The 18,399-nt window shown below is 45.1% G+C and overlaps 1 protein-coding gene across 1 annotated transcript; it reads left to right on the forward strand.

Annotated features, from left to right (window-relative positions):
* The first annotated feature begins 1,310 nt into the window (after positions 1 to 1,310).
* CCNE1 (cyclin E1) lies at positions 1,311 to 13,351 on the forward strand. The gene is made up of 12 exons (XM_004284863.4): positions 1,311 to 1,558; positions 2,024 to 2,075; positions 2,183 to 2,270; positions 2,498 to 2,566; positions 6,957 to 7,102; positions 7,215 to 7,350; positions 10,046 to 10,192; positions 10,732 to 10,827; positions 11,044 to 11,178; positions 11,289 to 11,400; positions 11,492 to 11,649; positions 11,947 to 13,351. Exons 2-12 carry the CDS (start codon positions 2,053 to 2,055, stop codon positions 12,067 to 12,069), a joined length of 1,233 nt encoding a protein of 410 aa, XP_004284911.1. The 5' UTR covers positions 1,311 to 1,558; positions 2,024 to 2,052; the 3' UTR covers positions 12,070 to 13,351.
* Positions 13,352 to 18,399: the final 5,048 nt, after the last annotated feature.

The following is an 18,399-nucleotide window of genomic DNA, read 5'->3' on the forward strand; positions in this document are numbered from 1 at the left end:
TGATGATTGTTCAATACCTGTCTCTCTTCTTAGCCTGTAAACTCCACAGGGGCTTGGTCATTGTGTTTTTCAAGCATTCCTTCACAAGTAAGATTTAAGTGCCTCCCTTCCTCCAGGGACTTTGCCAAGAGCTGGAGGATACAGCAGTGAACAAGACAGACAAGGTAGGGAGCGGAGCACCAAACATGGACAGGAGCAAGAGACATATGGTGGCAAGGGCTGTGAAGGAACCACAGCAGGGCAATGAGGTGAACAGGAACTCCTGGGGAGAGGGGTGCTCTAAATTAAGTGGTCACTGAAGACCTTGAAGTTCTCGGGAAGGATGAGCAGCCAGAAGGGGCTAGAGCTGGGGACAACAAACTCCAAGGCCCTGACATGAGAAAAGACACAGGGTGGCCAAAAGAGTTGTGAGGGGAGGGGGTTGAAGGAATGGTCTGAGAGGGGTTGAGGGCCGGTCCACGCGGAGTCCTGTAGGACAAGGAGTGTAGATTTGATTTTACGGCCCGTCAATGTAAACACTTAAGCTAGAGAGGTCTGCGTGAAATCCCAGAATCAGAAAGGTCTTCTGAAGAATTTTGGGGGAAGGGGCACACACGGAAGGTGCTCTACTATCAGCTGAATGAACGCAAGCACGCATGGACAGAGGGATGGACGCGCGTCCAGGAGTAACAGCTGTTCCCCGGGGGGCCCCAGATCAGGCGGCCTGAGGCCCTGGTTCTAGGCTCTGTGACCAGGCCTTGTGACCTTGGGCACATCCCCGCCCCGACTGAGGGCCCGGAACTCTGCGTCTCGGGGGCGGGGAGGACGTACAAGGAGGGACAGGGCGCGCGCCTGAGGCCAACGGACGTCGGGTCTTCTGGCAGACCCCAGCCGGGGCCCGAACCCCAGCCGTCAGCCGTGTTTACATTCCACCCGCGCAGGCCACGCGGCTTTTTGCCGCTCCAGCGCCGCTCGGCTCCGCCCCCGGAGCCCGGCGACCCGCCCCTCTGCCGCGCTCGCGCCAGAGCTCCCCCGCGTCCCGCCTGCGCGGCCCCGCCCCACCGCGCGCGCGGGCCAGCCCACGAGTCCGGCCCCGCGCGGGCTCCGCAGCTCTAGCCGCGCAGGCCCCGCCCGGCCTCCGGGCCTCGCCTCTCCGGCGCGCAGGCCCTGTCACTTAGCCCCGCCCCGCGCTGGCCCCGCCCCTGGCGGTCCGGAGCGCCGGGGCCGGCCAGCGCCACACGGGGCGGTCCTGAGGGCGGTGGCTGGGCGGGCCCGGGCCCTCGGGCGGCCGCTGAGGGGCTCCCAGCCGGTCGGGGCGGGGCGGAGGGTGGCGGGAGGGCGCGGGGGCGGGCCGGGGGCCCGTTCCGCGCGCTGGGATTTTTAAATGTCCCGCTCTTAGCCGGGCGCAGGAGCAGCCGGCTCGGCCGCCAGCGCGGTGTAGGGGGCAGGCGCGGATCCCGCCACCGCCGCGCGCTCGGCCCTCCGCAGCCTCCCGCCTCCCGGCTTCCCGCTCGCCTCTGCCTCCTGCCTCCGGCCTCGGCTCGTGCAGCCCGCCTGCCTGCCGCGGAGACGGCTTCGGGTAAGGACCCCGCCGCGGGCTGCCGGACGGCGCGGCAGGCTGGGACTCCTGGAGCGCCCGGGTCGGGCCGGGCCGGGGTGGGGGTGGGGCGAGGCCAGGTCGCCGGGTCCCTGGAGGCGTCAGCGCGGGGTGCCCCGGTAGGGTGACTCAGGGACAGGCTACGGGGAGGTGTTGAGGGGAAGACTGAGGCAGCCGGGGCCCCGAGGGAGGCGATGGGCCGGCGAGGGTTTCGGGGGGCGTCGAGGGCCCCCCCCCACCCCGGGTTCCGACCCGGCATCGCGGGCCGCTGGCGGCGCCGCGGGTGACAGGCCACCCCGGGCCCATCGGCCATTTTCCCGACCGGCCCGGGAGGCTCCCGCCGCTGCTGCCGCCCGCGCGGGAGGGGGAGGGGTGCCCGGGACGGACCGGCGGGCCCTGGTCCCCTCCGCCGGCCGTCCTCACCCCACTGCCGCTTCGTGCCCCCAGGCCTGAGGTCTGATCCTGCGCCCAGCGCCATGCCGAGGGAAAAGAAGGAGAGGTGAGTGGCCTGGCCGCTGCGGGGAAGGGGAAGGTGTGCAGTGGTGGGGGAGGGGTGGGCCGAGATTTGGGGAGAACTCTTACCTCTGTGCCATCCTGGCTTTTCAGGGATGGGAAGGAACCCGGCACCATGAAAGAGGAAAGCGGCACCGATGTCTCTGTTCGCTCCAGGAAAAGGAAGGCAAATGTGGCCGTTGTGAGTACAAAGGAGACAGGTGGGGGAGGATTCCCCCCCACCCCCCTTCTTACCTGGGTACCAGGCTGGGTTCTGACCACATATTTATTGATAGGGGGTCAAGGGGGGTGCGTTTGGCAGAAATGGTGCTCATAACCTTACCAGCTTTCTTTTTTTTCTCTCTCTCTGTGTTTTTGTCTTTGGGCTGTTTGGTGTGTTTCCTTGGGGTGTGGGTTGTTTTATGTTAGTTTTTGCAGGATCCAGATGAAGAAGTTGCCAAAATTGACAGGACCGTGAGACACCAGTGTGGCAGTCAGGTAGGTACATTTTCTGATTATGTCTAAGTTGAGGGTCTCCTTTTTTGGGGTCACATTAAGTCTCATATTTCCTTGCCTTCTGCTGAAGGCTTTTTCTCTAACTGTGGCCACAGTCCATACAACTGAGCGCTGTGCCTGTCAGTGGGCACTGACCTCTGCCAGCCTTGAGATTCCAGGAAGGTCTGTGTTCCTGACTGACATCCCTGAGATGACAAATATGCGCTGATGTCTGGAAGAACCAGAATGGACCTCACATAACTCAGTCCTCTCCTTTTGCCCTTGAGGAAACTGAGACTCAGTTAGAGGAAGAAAGTAACCCAGAGTCCTATGCAAGCCAGGGGCGGAGTCTGTCCTACAGCCTCTCTGTGGGCTGGTGAACTGCGGGGAGGGCTCCTGAGACAGAGCTCTTTGGGTAACTGTGAGGATGGGGGTTTGTGTGTACACACATAAGCACACATCCACACTTGTGTTTCTTCATCATGGTGCTTAAGGACTTCCCGTCCCTGCTCCCACCCCCTTTAGGTCATGTTTCAAACTTTTTCCCCCTTTCTGAAAGTTCTTCTAGCCCATCCAGCAATTACCTACAGTGGTCACTGTCACCTGGAGCTTGATTTGTCCTCCACCAGAGTATTAGGAGGACATTCTGTGTAATGATATGTGCATCTCAACACATTTTTAAAATTGACTAGTCCATTTCTCTTGCCCCTCCTTCATGGAGTTCCCGCCATATTTCTTACATGCTCATGGTATCATCATAATATCAGAAGTTCCTAGCAGAAAAAGCTTGTATTATCTCTCTGCCTCCAGAAATGGCTGGAGACTGTAGTTATGGCTCTAGTAGGGGAAGCAGCCTATCTCCAAACTAGCTGATTAGGCTTTCTGACGCTATAGCAGATAAAAGCTGAGCAGGAATAGTATTTGAGCTGAGGATACTGGTCCTGATTAGGTTAGCAGTGGAAGCACATCACTTTGTAGGGCAGTGAGCAACAGCCATAGCAACTGGGTTTGGAAGAGTGAAGGGCTTCAAAGTCTAGGGGCACATTATTTGTAAAAAGTTGTTACTGCACATAAGACCCTAGTAATTAGTATTTCTGGGGAGGTTCCACTGAATATTGAACAATGGCTTGATGATTTCCTTACTGTATTAGAAGAAGAAATACTTTACTTTAGGAAAGGAAATAAGACAGTGCATTCCAAGTTCTTTCCTTTTTTTCCTTTTTTCTCCCTGTAAAGACTTCAAACCAAGCAAGTTAATTTTTGTGGATTTCTACTAAAATGGACCTCTACTTTGTGAAATTCAAGATTGGTTATTTTCCCACCTGTGTTTTGAATTGAAGTTTTTAAAAATATATATTTATTTACTTATGGCCATGTTGGGTCTTTGTTTCTGTGCGAGGGCTTTCTCTAGTTGGGGCATGTGGGGGCCACTCTTCATCGCGGAGCGCAGGCCTCTCACTATCGCGGCCTCTCTTGTTGTGGAGCACAGGCTCCAGACACGCAGGCTCAGTAGTTGTGGCTCACGGGCCTAGTTGCTCCGCGGCATGTGGGATCTTCCCAGACCAGGGCTCGAACCCATGTCTCCTGCATTGGCAGGCAGATTCTCAACCACTGTGCCACCAGGGAAGCCCAGAATTGAAGTTTTTAACTTAGGATGAAGCAAAGCTGTCCCTGTTGACTTCTTGGAGTTTTAGGGTAGTTTCTGTTCTCAAAGATAACCTGAGCTGTGCCTAGGGTGCCTAAGGTGGGGCTTTGGTCCTATCCTTGGACTGCAGAGAGTTGATAGATGTGTGATAGCCATATTATTTCCCACTAGAAGGCGTTTTCATGGTTTTTCAGAGATTAATGACAACAGGTTTCTACACATTTTGCAAAGTAGATAGCTTGAAAATTACCCATCATTTATGGAGCAATCAATGTCTTATTTCTCTGTGTAGATTCATGAAGCTAGAATTTTGGGGTAACAACCTTTTTGCCAATTAATTACACAGAATTTTTCTCTGGAGTTATCATAGTTCAGCCCTGTTCAACAGCTCTGAGCTACTTGTAGCCCTCATGCTCAACTCCATGAAACTGCTTCGTCAAGACCACATGGAACCTTTGATTCTTACCTTAGGTTTTTCTCAATGAAGATAATACTCTTTTATCTAAAGTCTATTTAATATATCCATTTTTGTTGTTCAATTTTTTGCATGAGACCCAACTTTTTTACTGAAGTGGAGTCCTGGAATTTCTATTAGTTACTTCTCAGAACATAATTTTGCATAAGGTAGTTTTATTCTCAGTTAAAAGTTGGTGTCTTGCTGTTACCCAGTTCCTTCCTAAAGTCAGACTGATCTTGCTTTCTTTGAGACATGGTATACACTCAAGTTAAATGATACAGACTTCATTATTCTGCTTCATCCACTGGTTCCTAAAAGGCCAACTTTGGGAACCATTTGTCTGCTTGTGGTTCACCCAATTTTTCTGTGAACTACAGGTAGGGAAATGTTACCATTTTATCTCCAAAAGCCTCCTCTCAGCTATTTCAGCCATGTGGCTGTAGAGGGTGACAACCAGCTTCTGCTTTCAAAACTAGAATTCATTGTTGAATGAAGAGCAACTTAAAGCAGTTGTAATGTGACCCTTTTTGAGTCAAGGAAATACTACCAGCACATGATACTAGAACTGGAAGGGGATGTTGCCCTTCTCCAACAGCTGTTGGCAAGAGCTGTCATGGTTAATTTGCATGCCCAATTCTTTGCACATTGGATGGAGAAGAGCTTTATCCTGCTTTGCTCTTCTCAGTACCCTGAAAGTGCTCTGGCTTCCTCTGAAAGTGACCGGTGTGCTGTGATAGCCACCCTGTCCCATATCTTCCAGGCAGCACTTAGAGCCCAAGTTTCTATGTTCATATATAGTCTTCTCCGTTGTCTCTTTTCTAGTCAATATTAATGATCTCTCTGCTTTAAAAAAAAAAAAAAGCCAAGAGTCTCAGACTTTTTATAGAGCTTCCATACTGGCAGGATTGTTAACATGCCCTGTCTTCAATAAAATTACTATTTTATAATTTTAAAAATCAATAATAGTCCTTTAGAGTAAGATAATAGAGTAGCTTTAAAAGGAAAAATGTTAAATGGCAAAATGACATTATTTTCCAAATATTAAAAATTGACTTAAATTAAGTATCTGGAATCTTTAAAAGAAGCATTGTTTGGGTTTTTTTAATAGGTATATATATTTTTTTTAGATGTTGGGGGTAGGAGTTTATTATTTTATTTATTTTTGCTGTGTTGGGTCTTCGTTTCTGTGCGAGGGCTTTCTCTAGTTGTGGCAAGTGGGGGCCACTCTTCATCACGGTACGCGGGCCTCTCACTATCGCGGCCTCTCTTGTTGAGGAGCACAGGCTCCAGCCGCGCAGGCTCAGTAGTTGTGGTTCACGGGCCTAGTTGCTCCGCGGCATATGGGATCCTCCCAGACCAGGGCTCGAACCCGTGTCCCCTACATTGGCAGGCAAATTCTCAACCACTGCACCACCAGGGAAGCCTTGTTTGGGTTTTTAATGATGGTTTATTCAATTAGCATTTATCACTCTGCAAGGCTTTGGGGTGGGTCTCAGAGGTCTTCAGGAATATCTAGGCTTTATCTCTACAGACTTTTTAATATATCCTGTGACTATTGCTTGATTCGGTTTTAACTAGGCAGATGCTCCTTTTGTTTCATTTTGAGTTAAGGAAAAGGAAAGGTCCCCGTTTTGTAATAATTTTGGCTTGACCTGCAACCAAAGGAAGATGTCATATTTGGTGGGTTTTGTTTTAAAATGGGGAGACTTTAAATATAGATGGCAATCAGTTTACATTTTTTATACTTGTGATTGTGGAGTGCTTATGTAAATGCTTTTACTGGAAATTGTCTTTCACTTTTAAGACATTTCATTAGGTTAGTTGTACTTATTAAAAAAAACAAATCTTTGAATTGTGACCAAATAATCTCACAACACACTTTAGGAGTCATGCTCAGTGTCTTACTGAGCTGCCAATAGATTTTATTCTTTTGTTTTTTTGGTAACGTAAGAGCTGTTTGCATTTTGTCTTACCCTTCCTGCGTCTATTTTGCTGCTCAATCACTTCATATGAGGATGATGATGTGGAGGGTAAAATGCTACTGACTGTAGTTTTCTTAGATTTTACTGCATAGACTCCTAAGCTAATGACAAAATGAAATGAAAGCTTGGAGTCATTTCTGTGTCTTCCGTGCTATCTCCATCTTAATTTAGGCCAGAATATTGACTTAGGCCTAGAGGTTTCTCTCCAGCGTGAAGACATTTTCTGTTTTACTGGCTGTTTGACAAATCAATGAATGTAAAAACAGCTGGTTTACATCAAACATTTTTTTAATGTGTCTTTCTTTACAGCCTTGGGACAGTAATACAGTCTGTGAAAACCCCTGTTCCTTGATTCCCACACCTGACAAAGAAGAGGATGAGCTCGTATACCCGAATTCTGCATATAAGCCTCAGAGTTGCACACCATCTAGAGCCTCGCCACTGCCTGTACTGAAGTAAGCTGACTGCTGAGTGCCTTCTGGATCTCTCACTCCCTGTGTGCACTCCCGCCTCACTAGTATGGATGCATACTGACACCTGTCTTTTGCTTGCTTTTGTTTTTTGTAGCTGGGCAAATAGAGAGGAAGTATGGAAAATCATGTTAAACAAGGAAAAGACATACTTGAGGGATAAGCACTTTATGCAGCGGCACCCTCTTCTGCAGCCTAAAATGCGAGCGATTCTTCTAGATTGGTTAATGGAGGTGAGCTGGAGCCTTCCTGTTAACTAGAAGCATTGGCCATTTCTAGTTTCTTCTGTGCTGTTATAATTTCTTCAAGTGTTTGATTCCATTGACACGTTCTGTGTCTCTGAACTGTGGTATATATACTACAGTGGCCTAACTTTTTTGCTTATGTACTTCCTTAAAAGAATTTCTGAAGTATCTTTACCCCTTAGATATTTTTAAGTTGGCATCTAATTTTTTTCTCAAAGTTTAAGTAGTTGCAAAGGTTGTATTTTCCAATTAATTATAAATATTGATATTTGATCTTTCAATTTGTACACTCAAATTGCTTTTTATTTTTTGTGTGTGTGGTACGTGGGCCTCTCACTGTTGTGGCCTCTCCCATTGCGGAGCACAGGCTCTGGACGCGCAGGCTCAGTGGCCATGGCTTACAGGCCCAGCCGCTCTGCGGCATGTGAGATCTTCCCGGACCAGGGCACAAACCCGTGTCCCCTGCATTGGCAGGCGGACTCTCAACCACTGCGCTACCAGGGAAGCCCCTCAAATTGCTTTTGAGTGTACACAGTGGAATGTGGATAACAGCTATTTGATAGCCACTACCAAATGTTTTAAAAATATATGAACAAATTTATCTTTGAGTCAGAAAATTTACATTGTTTCTTTTTAACTCCTTGGGATTCATTTCTCTTTACCCACAGAATTTTATCCTAACAAAATATTTTGTTCAAATCTTTTATTGATCACACTATCATACTTCTCTACAATAATTGATCAAAATAACAAGTATTACAAATTGTGATGAATAATTGTTAAACATAAAAAGTAATATTGTATAGGCAGTGCACCTCCTTCTGGGAGGAAGTGTGGGTGACTCAGTAGTGGCTCAATTAAGGACACTTCCTGGACACCTCTGTAAGCCTTGGGTGGGTGAGAAGTGGGCTTTCTTCTGTGATGTGGAAGGACATCTCAGGCAGATCTGTTTTATGAAAGCACATATGGAAGTTGAGTGTCTAAGTATTCCCTAAAACTGAACTGTGCCACGTACCCTTTAGGAAGTCTGTATTAGCAGGGGTATGTGTACCCCTGTTGTGCTTGTCCTAGAGTCAAATCCCCTGCTGCCATTTTACGTCTGTGTGCTTCAGTCAGGCAAGTCACTTAACTGTGAGTCTTGGTTTTCTCATCTGTAATGTTTTCTAGCAATATTTGCTTGCAGAGTTTGTGTGGATTAGAAATAAGTACAGTTTACATGGTAGGCAAGAAAAGATAGCTATATTTATCATTCTTAATTTGCTTTTCTTTATTGGTCCCTGAAAATGTCAACATAGAAAATGTACAAATGTACAGATTCTTTGGCCTTGCTGTTGTCCACAGACCCACCATGGCACATAGCCCTTAGGGGCCTTTTGGAACATTTTATAGTTCCTTGAAGCATTAGATGTGGTATGCTTTAAGCTCTCAGGCTTCAGCTCATAAGATGATGTGACTGAGAGGTTCTGTTTTATATAATGCAATTGATGCCATTGATGCAATTGATGCTTTAAAGAAATGATTTTCCCTGCAAGTCAATGAAAAAAGTCATGTAATACTATTGAAAGGATAGAAAAGAATGGTAACCTTTATGTCTTCAGTGGGACAAGACTAGAGTCCACAGTTCACAGGCAGTCTCATCTGCAGCGATGTTAAGTTTCCCAGCCCCTAGCCCAGCCAAGAAGTCTGTACATAAGAAAGGCAGTGCTTATGCTGTGTGCCCAATGGTGAGCTGGGTAAAGTAGTCTGAAAGTTTGTTCCTTAGAGAACAGAAGCTCTAGTTTTACTTCTAATCCTATTGTAGTTGTGTTATTTTATAAAAACTAACTCTAAATATGGCTCCACCTGGACTTCAGAAACACTCTTTGGTGATTGATGGAGTTTTCTACTAATGTTCTGTTTGTTGTTTCCTTTGGTACCTTTTCTACTTATTAACCCCATGAAGTGTACTTACATGGGATATACTGTTTAGGAACAGCAGTTTTAAATGCACAATCAGACACTTGATGACAGTAATGAATTGAGGTCTAATACTTCCTTGGTCCTTTTCAACTCCATCATGTACACTATTTCACCATGCCTCACAGCAATCCTGTGAGGTAGGCAAAACAGATATTGTCCTAATTTTATAGTCTGAGATAATCCAAGATAAATGGGTTTGTCTAAAGGGGAGCCTATGCTGGAACCTAGATCTCCGAGTCTTTTGTTTAATGTTTTTAAAAAACCATTTGCCTCTTGTGATTAACAGATTAACAGTGTTTTAGTGTTGTAGTCTTTAAATAAATGTATGTTCCAGCTTTCAAACTTTCATACTGATAGTGCCCATTATGAAGAAATATGGTAGTTCTTTCCTCATGTCATAATGAAACTTATAAAGGGGGACACCTTTCTTTGAGAAAATTCCATTTTTCCTTGAAATGCTGCTTTTAACAGGCTGTGAATGTACCTTCTTTCGCAGCCTATGAATGTTTGCTGTTATATTATAGATCACAGAACACTTCATCCTTATACCTGAGTTCCAGTTTTTCATTGTGCATGTGCTTAGGGACAAGCAAGGTAACCATCCTTTCAGAGAAGCCAGGTTCTCTCTCTTGATTTGGTTATATTATCCTTCACCAAACTCATGACAAGTTTTTTGTCTTTCTTTTTTCTCAAGTAACTGTTCTAAAACTTACTATTTTTTCAGGTGTGTGAAGTTTATAAACTTCACAGAGAGACATTTTACTTGGCACAGGATTTCTTTGATCGGTATATGGCAACACAACAAAATATTGTAAAAACGCTTTTACAGCTTATTGGGATTTCGTCTTTATTTATTGCTGCCAAACTTGAGGTAAATAATTTTCAAATATTTGTTATGTAGTACATGCTTGAGCTCCACTGAGATTAGGGGAAGAGGTCAACTATTTGTCTAAATTTTTCTAATTTGAGGCCTTCTGAAGTTCAGCCACACACACAAAAAAGCTAGAAATTAACCAAGAAAAGTATGAGTATATAAAATGCTTAGGTTAATATAATTCCTTTAATCAAAAAAATTGAACTTTGACCTGAGAGGATTAAAATTTTGGTGTGATTAGAAGGGTGAATAGGCACAGCTTTCAAACATGTTGAAAAGGTGAAAATTTCAAAGCTCCCCATTGAGTAAAAGTTTGATTGATTTATTGATTGATTGATGTGGGTAAGTGTTTCATTTCTTTCACAATTAATGCATTTTGAACCACTGGAGTGGCTCTTGTATTTATCCCATCAATGTACCCTTTCCTTCTTTCTATATCAGCATATTAAAAAGAATAAATTGGGAGGTACATTATAAGTTAAAACTATCAGAGATGGACTTTTTGCCAGTAGTATCTTCCTTTTATTTCCTTTCAGGAAATCTATCCTCCAAAGTTGCACCAGTTTGCTTATGTTACAGATGGGGCTTGTTCAGGAGATGAAATTCTTACCATGGAGTTAATCATTATGAAGGTTGGTTACAAGTTAGTTTTTCAGTCCTTTTTAAAAATTCCTACATAATATCTTTTCTATATTCAGCATGAGTGCATCTGGCTAGGTGTTCTCTAGGTGGACACACTGTGGCATGGGAAATGGCTGCATTTTGAACTCCTTTAGAGGACCAAAGGGAGTAGTAATGTCTTTTTCTTTTTTCAACCATTGGTCTCTTTTCTCTCTGTTTTCCCTTAGGCCCTTAAGTGGCATTTAAGTCCCCTGACCATTGTGTCCTGGCTGAATGTATACATGCAGGTCGCATATCTAAATGATTTTTATGAAGTGCTCCTGCCGCAGTATCCTCAGCAAATCTTCATACAGATTGCAGAGGTAAGTGGCTTTATTACCTCTGTGGGGCGACCTACCCCACCACTAGATGGAGTAACTTTAGAAGGGATGTGTGTTGGCCGTGTCCCTCAGTGTTCTTTTCTTCTCCATAGCTTTTAGATCTCTGTGTCCTGGATGTCGGCTGCTTAGAATTTTCTTATGGGGTACTTGCTGCTTCTGCCTTGTATCATTTCTCTTCATCTGAATTGATGCAAAAGGTTTCAGGTACGTTGGCTTTCCAGTCCATTCATAGGTGTATTGAACTTATAAACCAGTTGTTGGCCTCATTTGAGCCTAACATGTATTTTCATTGCAGGGTATCAGTGGTGTGATATAGAGAAGTGTGTCAAGTGGATGGTTCCATTTGCCATGGTTATAAGGGAAACAGGAAGTTCAAAACTTAAGCACTTCAGGGGAGTTCCTGCTGAAGATGCACACAACATCCAGACCCATATAAACAGCTTGGATTTGCTGGTCAGTACTGTTCCTTGTTTCCCAGACAAATTCTTAAAACTGCCCGAGCAGCCTCTTCACTTTCTTTCCCACAGGCTCCAGATATCCCCAAAAGACTCTGATTCTTTTAATTCCATGGCAAAGAAAAATGGTGGTCAACAGATCCTCTCTCTAAGTATCATGTAGCCCAGAGACTTTAGATTGTTCTTTGCTATTTTTTTCCTTCACTCATCTCTGTAGAAAAAAGCACAAAGTAAGTGAAGCCCAAAGGATACATTCTTCCATGTTAACATTTCTGGCTTTTATTCTTATCATCAGGACAAAGCCCAAGTAAAGAAAGCCATATTGTCTGAAGAAAATAGGATTTCTCCTCTCCCCACTGGGGTCCTCACCCCCCCACAGAGCAGTAAGAAGCAGAGCAGTGGGCAAGGAACAGCATGACCACACCAGCATCCTCACCAAAGACAGCTGTGCGGAAGTGCCTGCCCCCAGTTCTCTCCCGTCTACTGCAGCAGAGGCGTGCATTTGCTTTTACAGATATTTAAATGGAAGAGCATGTCTCTTCCGCAACAGAAGGTTTCTGTGGATGGCATTGGACAGGGAGAAGTGTTTCTTATTGAATGCTTAGATTTTTTTAATAAGTGGGTCAAGTACACCAGCCACCTCCAGAACACCAATGAGTGCTCCAGATGCTGCTAAGGAGGGTGATACTTGACTTGATTGACTGTTCACACAAATAACAAAGGCTTGAAGTTGAGGAGTGCCATGTTGCTGTTGGTCTCCCCCTGGCTGTTCTGGGTCGAGTCGTATTAAGTGGAACAGGTGGTTGTGAGCGTTAACGGTGCGCAGCCCACAACCAGCTATGCTGGGGGCCTCCCCTTTCCATACTATCAGTTGACAGTGTACAATGCCTTTTATGAACTGTTTTTTTGTAAGTGCTGCTATGTTTATCCGTTTTTTAATAAAGATAGAACACTGTCTTTGAGACAGCTGGTTTTATGAGCTATGTCTGGTAATTTAAGTTAGGAGTCAACTTTGAATGTGGCTATATCAGGTTCTCTTTTTTAACTTCATGCTTCTCAAAGCTCAAGCCTCTCAAGCAAATATATTAAAAGAAAACTTTTGAAGTGAGCTTCAGGTGCAGCCTCACAGGCCTCCTCAGGGCCCCTGAGCTAGAATGAGGCTCTGATTGGCATCTTCCAACAGTGCCCTGTGAAGTGGTGGCTCCCGGCGGCCTCACTGGCTGGCTGTGGTGATAGTAGTGAAGTCACGTCTGCATCGAGAGGATTCTTAGGTATGATTCCTTCCCGAGCACAGGACAAGGGTCATAAAGTATCTGTAATTAGTGTTATTTAATACTCTTTTCATCCTTACCCAAAGCTTAACCTAAAGTATTTTTTTGTTCGGAGAACTTGTTAACATAGTAGCCTAAAACTACACTTTGAACAAGAAAATGCAAAGTAAAATTATATGTAGTTCAAGGCCGTGATATTCGTATATAGTCTGTTCCCTGACCATTTATGGAATCACCAAGTGCCTTGCTAACAGAGGAGGTTACTGACCACTTTAAGGCCCAGTGTGTACAGTTCACATCGTGTTTTGTGGAACATTCCCAAAGTGATGGCCTTGTCAAGTCTTGTGTTTCATTTTCTCACAATGCTTTGGTGTATGTATGGGTTCATTAAGGGAGGGTGAATGAGCAAATAAATATCATTTATTTCAACTTGGTATTTTATTATTTTGCAAAAATCTATCTGAAGTAGAAAGAAAAACAGCCACTTTTAATCTACCATATTTATATGAAATTTGAGAGATCCTACTTTTTCACATTGTGATGTTATAGTTCTGGCAGTTCTAATACAGTTTTCTTAATAAATGCATTATAAATCTACATGTAATGGTATTTAGTCAAATGATACTCCTAGCTAATTATTTCTTCATCTCAGAAATGCTCTTGCCTTATAAGTAGTGAATTTTTAATGGTGATCATTTGTGACTTGAAAAATCCTAAAAGTGGTTAATTTATATTTGACATTCTGTGCAAAAATGTGGCACTGAAAACATTTCTATTTTCAAAGTTTTATATAAGTTTGAGAGCTTGGCAAATGTGAGGAAACACTGGTTTGAAAGCATGTTTGAGGTAAATGCTTCATGGACCGTTTGGCAAGCTGTTGTACTGCAGAGAGTGTTAGTTACTGAGTATGCTGAGATGAGGCTGCCTTACGTGTAAATTGTCAGAGGGCAGCATTTCTGGAGACTCAGTATTTTTTTAAATGGCCCTGTTGCCACAGGCAGCTCTTAATAATCTGTGCTAATAAAGGATAAATCCCAGAAGGGTAAGTGAAATCCATAGTAGCCAGTATTTTCTGTGGCTCTGTCAGAAACCCTAAATGCCACTAGTAAGTAAAATCAAGTTTCCCCTCTTAAAGGAGCGTCTTCCATTTGCTAGCAGTCAGTATAAACTTTGGCCCCTCACTGGTCAGCTCTATACCCATTTGCCAGATCACGTTTGTTCTGCAATTCATCTGAAACCAGCTGAGGCGAGGTGATACCAAACAGATAGCAGGGGTGGAAGTGGCAGCTCTAGTCACCTCTGGTGAACAAATGCTCTGAGGCAGAGATGCGTCAGCAGGAAGGACCCAGAAAAGCAACAGGAGTGTGGGCCCTCGGTCTAACTTAACTTGTGTTAGAGCTAGAGAAACAGTAATTTATCAAAAGCAACCATGAAGACTGATTGGATTGTGGTAGAGCACACCACACCCTCACATCCCACCCCAGCTCACAGAATTCACTCACTGGCTCTCATCAGAGCTGCTGTCAGGTCTCTGTCCCCCATGCCCAAGAAAGAAAACACTGGTCTTCAGGTGGTGGGTGTTGAAGGTTTTCCGAGGTCCCCCATATGGAACTTGGACAGCTCGTTGTTTCACGGAGGTCATTTCATACCAGTGGGTGAATAAATGATGCTGAGGTTCATGTTCCTGAGGCCGGTAAGCAAAACTGTGAGGTCCTTTAAGATTTGGAGCTTAGTGTGAGGCTACACTTCTCCAACTCAGACACAAAGGAGATTGGAGTTTATTTGGGCAAAATTAGGCTGTACCTCAGAGCAAGGATGGAAAGAGAAATCAAATCTGATAACGTCTAGTCATATTTACCCAACCGTGCATTTTCCTACCACATGTTCAGCATTTTGAAATTCAAATCACAATTATACCTTGGACATTGTTAGAAGACTATTTTTATCCCTGCTGTAATCATCTAATTTGCTGATTACAGGTCTCAAATTGCCACAGAGAACTCAATTTTTGAAAGAATTGTCCTGTTTGATCAAATATGTTATTCAAGCAATGCAGTCATTTGTTCCACAAGGTTACCTGCCAGGCAGAGCTAACCAGGAGTAATAGCATTAGAAGCCTATACTTAAAATCAAGCATGAGCTAATCTGCCTGTGACAATAGAGTCTTAAATATAATTTGTGGCAGATTCTTTAGTTCTTGCGCTGACAGACAATTGCATTTTGTATTCAATGAGCATAGATTTTTCCTACCTCATCCCAATTCCAAATTTAGAGTCAGAAGACTCTAATGTGCTCAGCTTCACAGGCTAACAGGTACTATTTCCCAGGAGCCTCAGACAGGAGGGCAATGCTCTCCTTTATTCAATAAACACTCCCTCTGCCCCCCTTTTAAATCATTTTACTGATCAATGCCAATTCCAAAAATTGTGTAGCATCTGACTGCGGTGAGGTTCATGTCTGATGCTGGTGTCCCTGGCATGATGTGTGAGCTGGCCTTTCCTGGGAGCCCCTGCTGTGTGTTGGCGCTACCAGCCCTGGAGACAAAAGCATGCAGGGCACAGACCGCCGAGAGCTCATGAGAGCCTGGGAGACAGAAGAACAGCTGGAATCCTCCAGAGGGCAGCGGTGTGAAAGGTGAGCATGGAGTGGGAGCCGTACCTGTGCTTGAGAGGGAGGCTGTTGAGTCCTCCCCAGCAGGCCTGGAAAAGTGGAGTGGAAGGAGGGAGGCGAGGCAGAAGAGGTGACAAAGCCTACATCACAAAGGGCTTTTGCACGTCAAGCTCAAGACGGGCCTGATATCCCTGGCAGCAGAGCTGGGGTATAAGAGGAGAGTGAGAGCTCAAAGCGACATGTGGACACAGAGGTTGAGGAAACAAGCCCAGAGTCATGCTTCTGTGCCACAGAAAAGTGACCGTGCAGGCCGCGAGGGGCACAAAGGAAGACGAAGGGGCATCAATGAAAGTAACTTCCAAATGGCCCTGCTTGAGGGACTGCCATGCATCACTCCCAGGCCACAGTGATCTCGGGCCCTGCACCTCTGCATCCTCAGCCAGCTGGAACCTCACCTCCTGCAGGAGATGGACCCTGTCTGGGGCCCACACTGATGTCATTTCTTCGTTGAGCTCTGGAGGCAGTTACCTGGAGCTGGGACCTGGCCCTGCCATTTCACAATGTGATTTTGGGCACCATGCTTAACTTCTCCAAGCCTAGTAATTCTCAGCTGTGAAATGGGGATGATAACAGTATTTGCCCCATGAAGTTAAGAGGGAGATTCAATGGGAGAATGCATAAAAAATGCTTAGCATAGCACCTAGCACATTAAAAAGAAACAATAAAAGATGGTTGCCGCTGCTATTATTGCCGCTGATGCTGCTGGTGATACCAAGGTAGGCTGTCAGACTGAGGCCCTGGAGGGGAGTAGCCCTGCAATGGGGACTCCAAGAACACATGGCACTTGCTCTGAGGTGCCCTTAGCCTCCCTAGGCTCCTCCCCCGAGGTCTGCCCCTGGCCCTCCCCAGACTTCAACTCCATCTCTCTCCTGCCCTTCCTGGACAGCCTCCTTGAAAGTATCATGTCCACCTGCTGTCCCTCCTCCCTCAGGCTCCTCCAGTGGGGCTTCTGTCCCCACGCACCACACACTAACCTTGCCGAGGCCACCCATGATGGCCACGTGGCACCCTTTAACCTTCATCTCACAGGGCATCTTTGCCACAGTTAGCACTGCTGACCCCACCTTCCCTCAGAAAACTTTTGCCCTCCCTGACTTCTCACACAGACACACTCGATGCCCCCGGTAACCCTCCCTAATCCCATAGTTTTTCTCTCCTCCTCAGAGCAAACCACCACCCTGAGGTCAGTATGGATGATTTCCACACATATTTTGGGAATTTTGTCATTTATAGTTGGATTCACAAGCAATAGATTTACAGAAAACATTGCTTTGGGTGTTTTTAAAATTCACATAAATGGAACCAAGCCTCACACATCATAATACCACTTGCTATTTTTTTCAACATTAGTTTCAAGATTTACCCACGTTGACACATGTAGGGTTGGGTTTATTCATTTTTAACTGTGATAGAGTTTTCTCTTGAGCGAATATACCATAACGTATACATTCTCTCCCATGCTGATCCACATATAGGTTTCCAATTTTTTCACCATCATAGACAGTGCTGTAGTCAACATCTTGTGCACACGTGTGTCACGTGTGTTAATTCCTTAGGGCACATTCCTAGATGTGGTATTGCCATGTCAAAGGGCATGTGCTTTTGTAATTTTGCTAGATGTGGTCAGTTACTCCCCCAAATTGTGCCAATTTATATTCCCAGGTGGGGAGTGTGAGAGTTCCTGTCTTCCCACATCTGCACTTGGTAATGCTATCTTTTCTTCCCAGTAAAATTGCTATTATTTAACTTTATTGGTTTTTCTATGATTACAAAAGTGGAGCATGTTTGTTATAATAAGTTAGAATAGTACAAACACGTACAAAATAAAAAGTGAAAATCCCAGAATGTTTTCTGTTCATACACTAGCATATAAATAAATGAAAACGTTTGCTGTTTTTCTACAGGGTTGTTTCATTCAACTGTATCATCTCTAAGTAGTTTAAAATGCACATACACATACAAACTTGCTCCTTTTTTATTTTTATTTTTCAGTGGTGGCCTGCCAATTGATTTCATTACTTAGCACATAATTTCAGGGCCTGGCACATTAAACATTTTCTCCATGTGTAGATGGATTGATCCTTACATGTATAATCACTTTCATTAAGTTTCTTCTTTTCCATGCCCAGAAGAACATAGGCTATCTTCTTTCTTTCTTCCTTTCTTTCTTTTCTTTTCTTTCTTTCTTTTCTTCTTTCTTTCTTTCATTTATTTATTTATATTTGGCTGCGTTGTGTCTTCTTTGCTGTGTGTGGGCTTTCTCCAGTTTTGTCGAGTGGGAGCTACTCTTTGTTGCGGTGTGCAGGCTTCTCACTGCGGTGGCTTCTCTTATTGAGGAGCACAGGCTCTAGGTGCACGGGCTTCAGTAATTGTGACACGCAAGCTCAGTAGTCGTGGTGCACAGGCTTAGTTGCTCCGTGGCATGTGCGATCTTCCCGGACCAGGGCTCGAACCCGTGTCTCCTGCGTTGGCAGGCGGATTCTTAACCACTGCACCACCAGGGAAGTCCCCATAGGCTACCTTCTACTTGCAAAAGACCAACATTAAGATTGAAAACCAAGATATTAATAGGAAAGAGTCTTTGGGAGCGTTGCAAGGGTGGGATGATATACAAGCAAGCGCCCAGGCACCAATGCATCATCAGAGAGCTAGACAGACCCATCCATTCCCCAGGACTGTGATGAACCAGCCTAGCAGTGCCTTTCTTAATAGAAAAAATAAAAAGTTAATATATTCCAGCAGTCACAGCCTGAATCATCCAGAAAGTTCTCTGTGTCTCTCTTGCTAAGCACCTAACCAAATTATCT

This window comes from Orcinus orca, chromosome 20 (genome assembly GCF_937001465.1).
Source record: "Orcinus orca chromosome 20, mOrcOrc1.1, whole genome shotgun sequence".
Lineage (NCBI taxonomy): Eukaryota > Metazoa > Chordata > Mammalia > Artiodactyla > Delphinidae > Orcinus > Orcinus orca.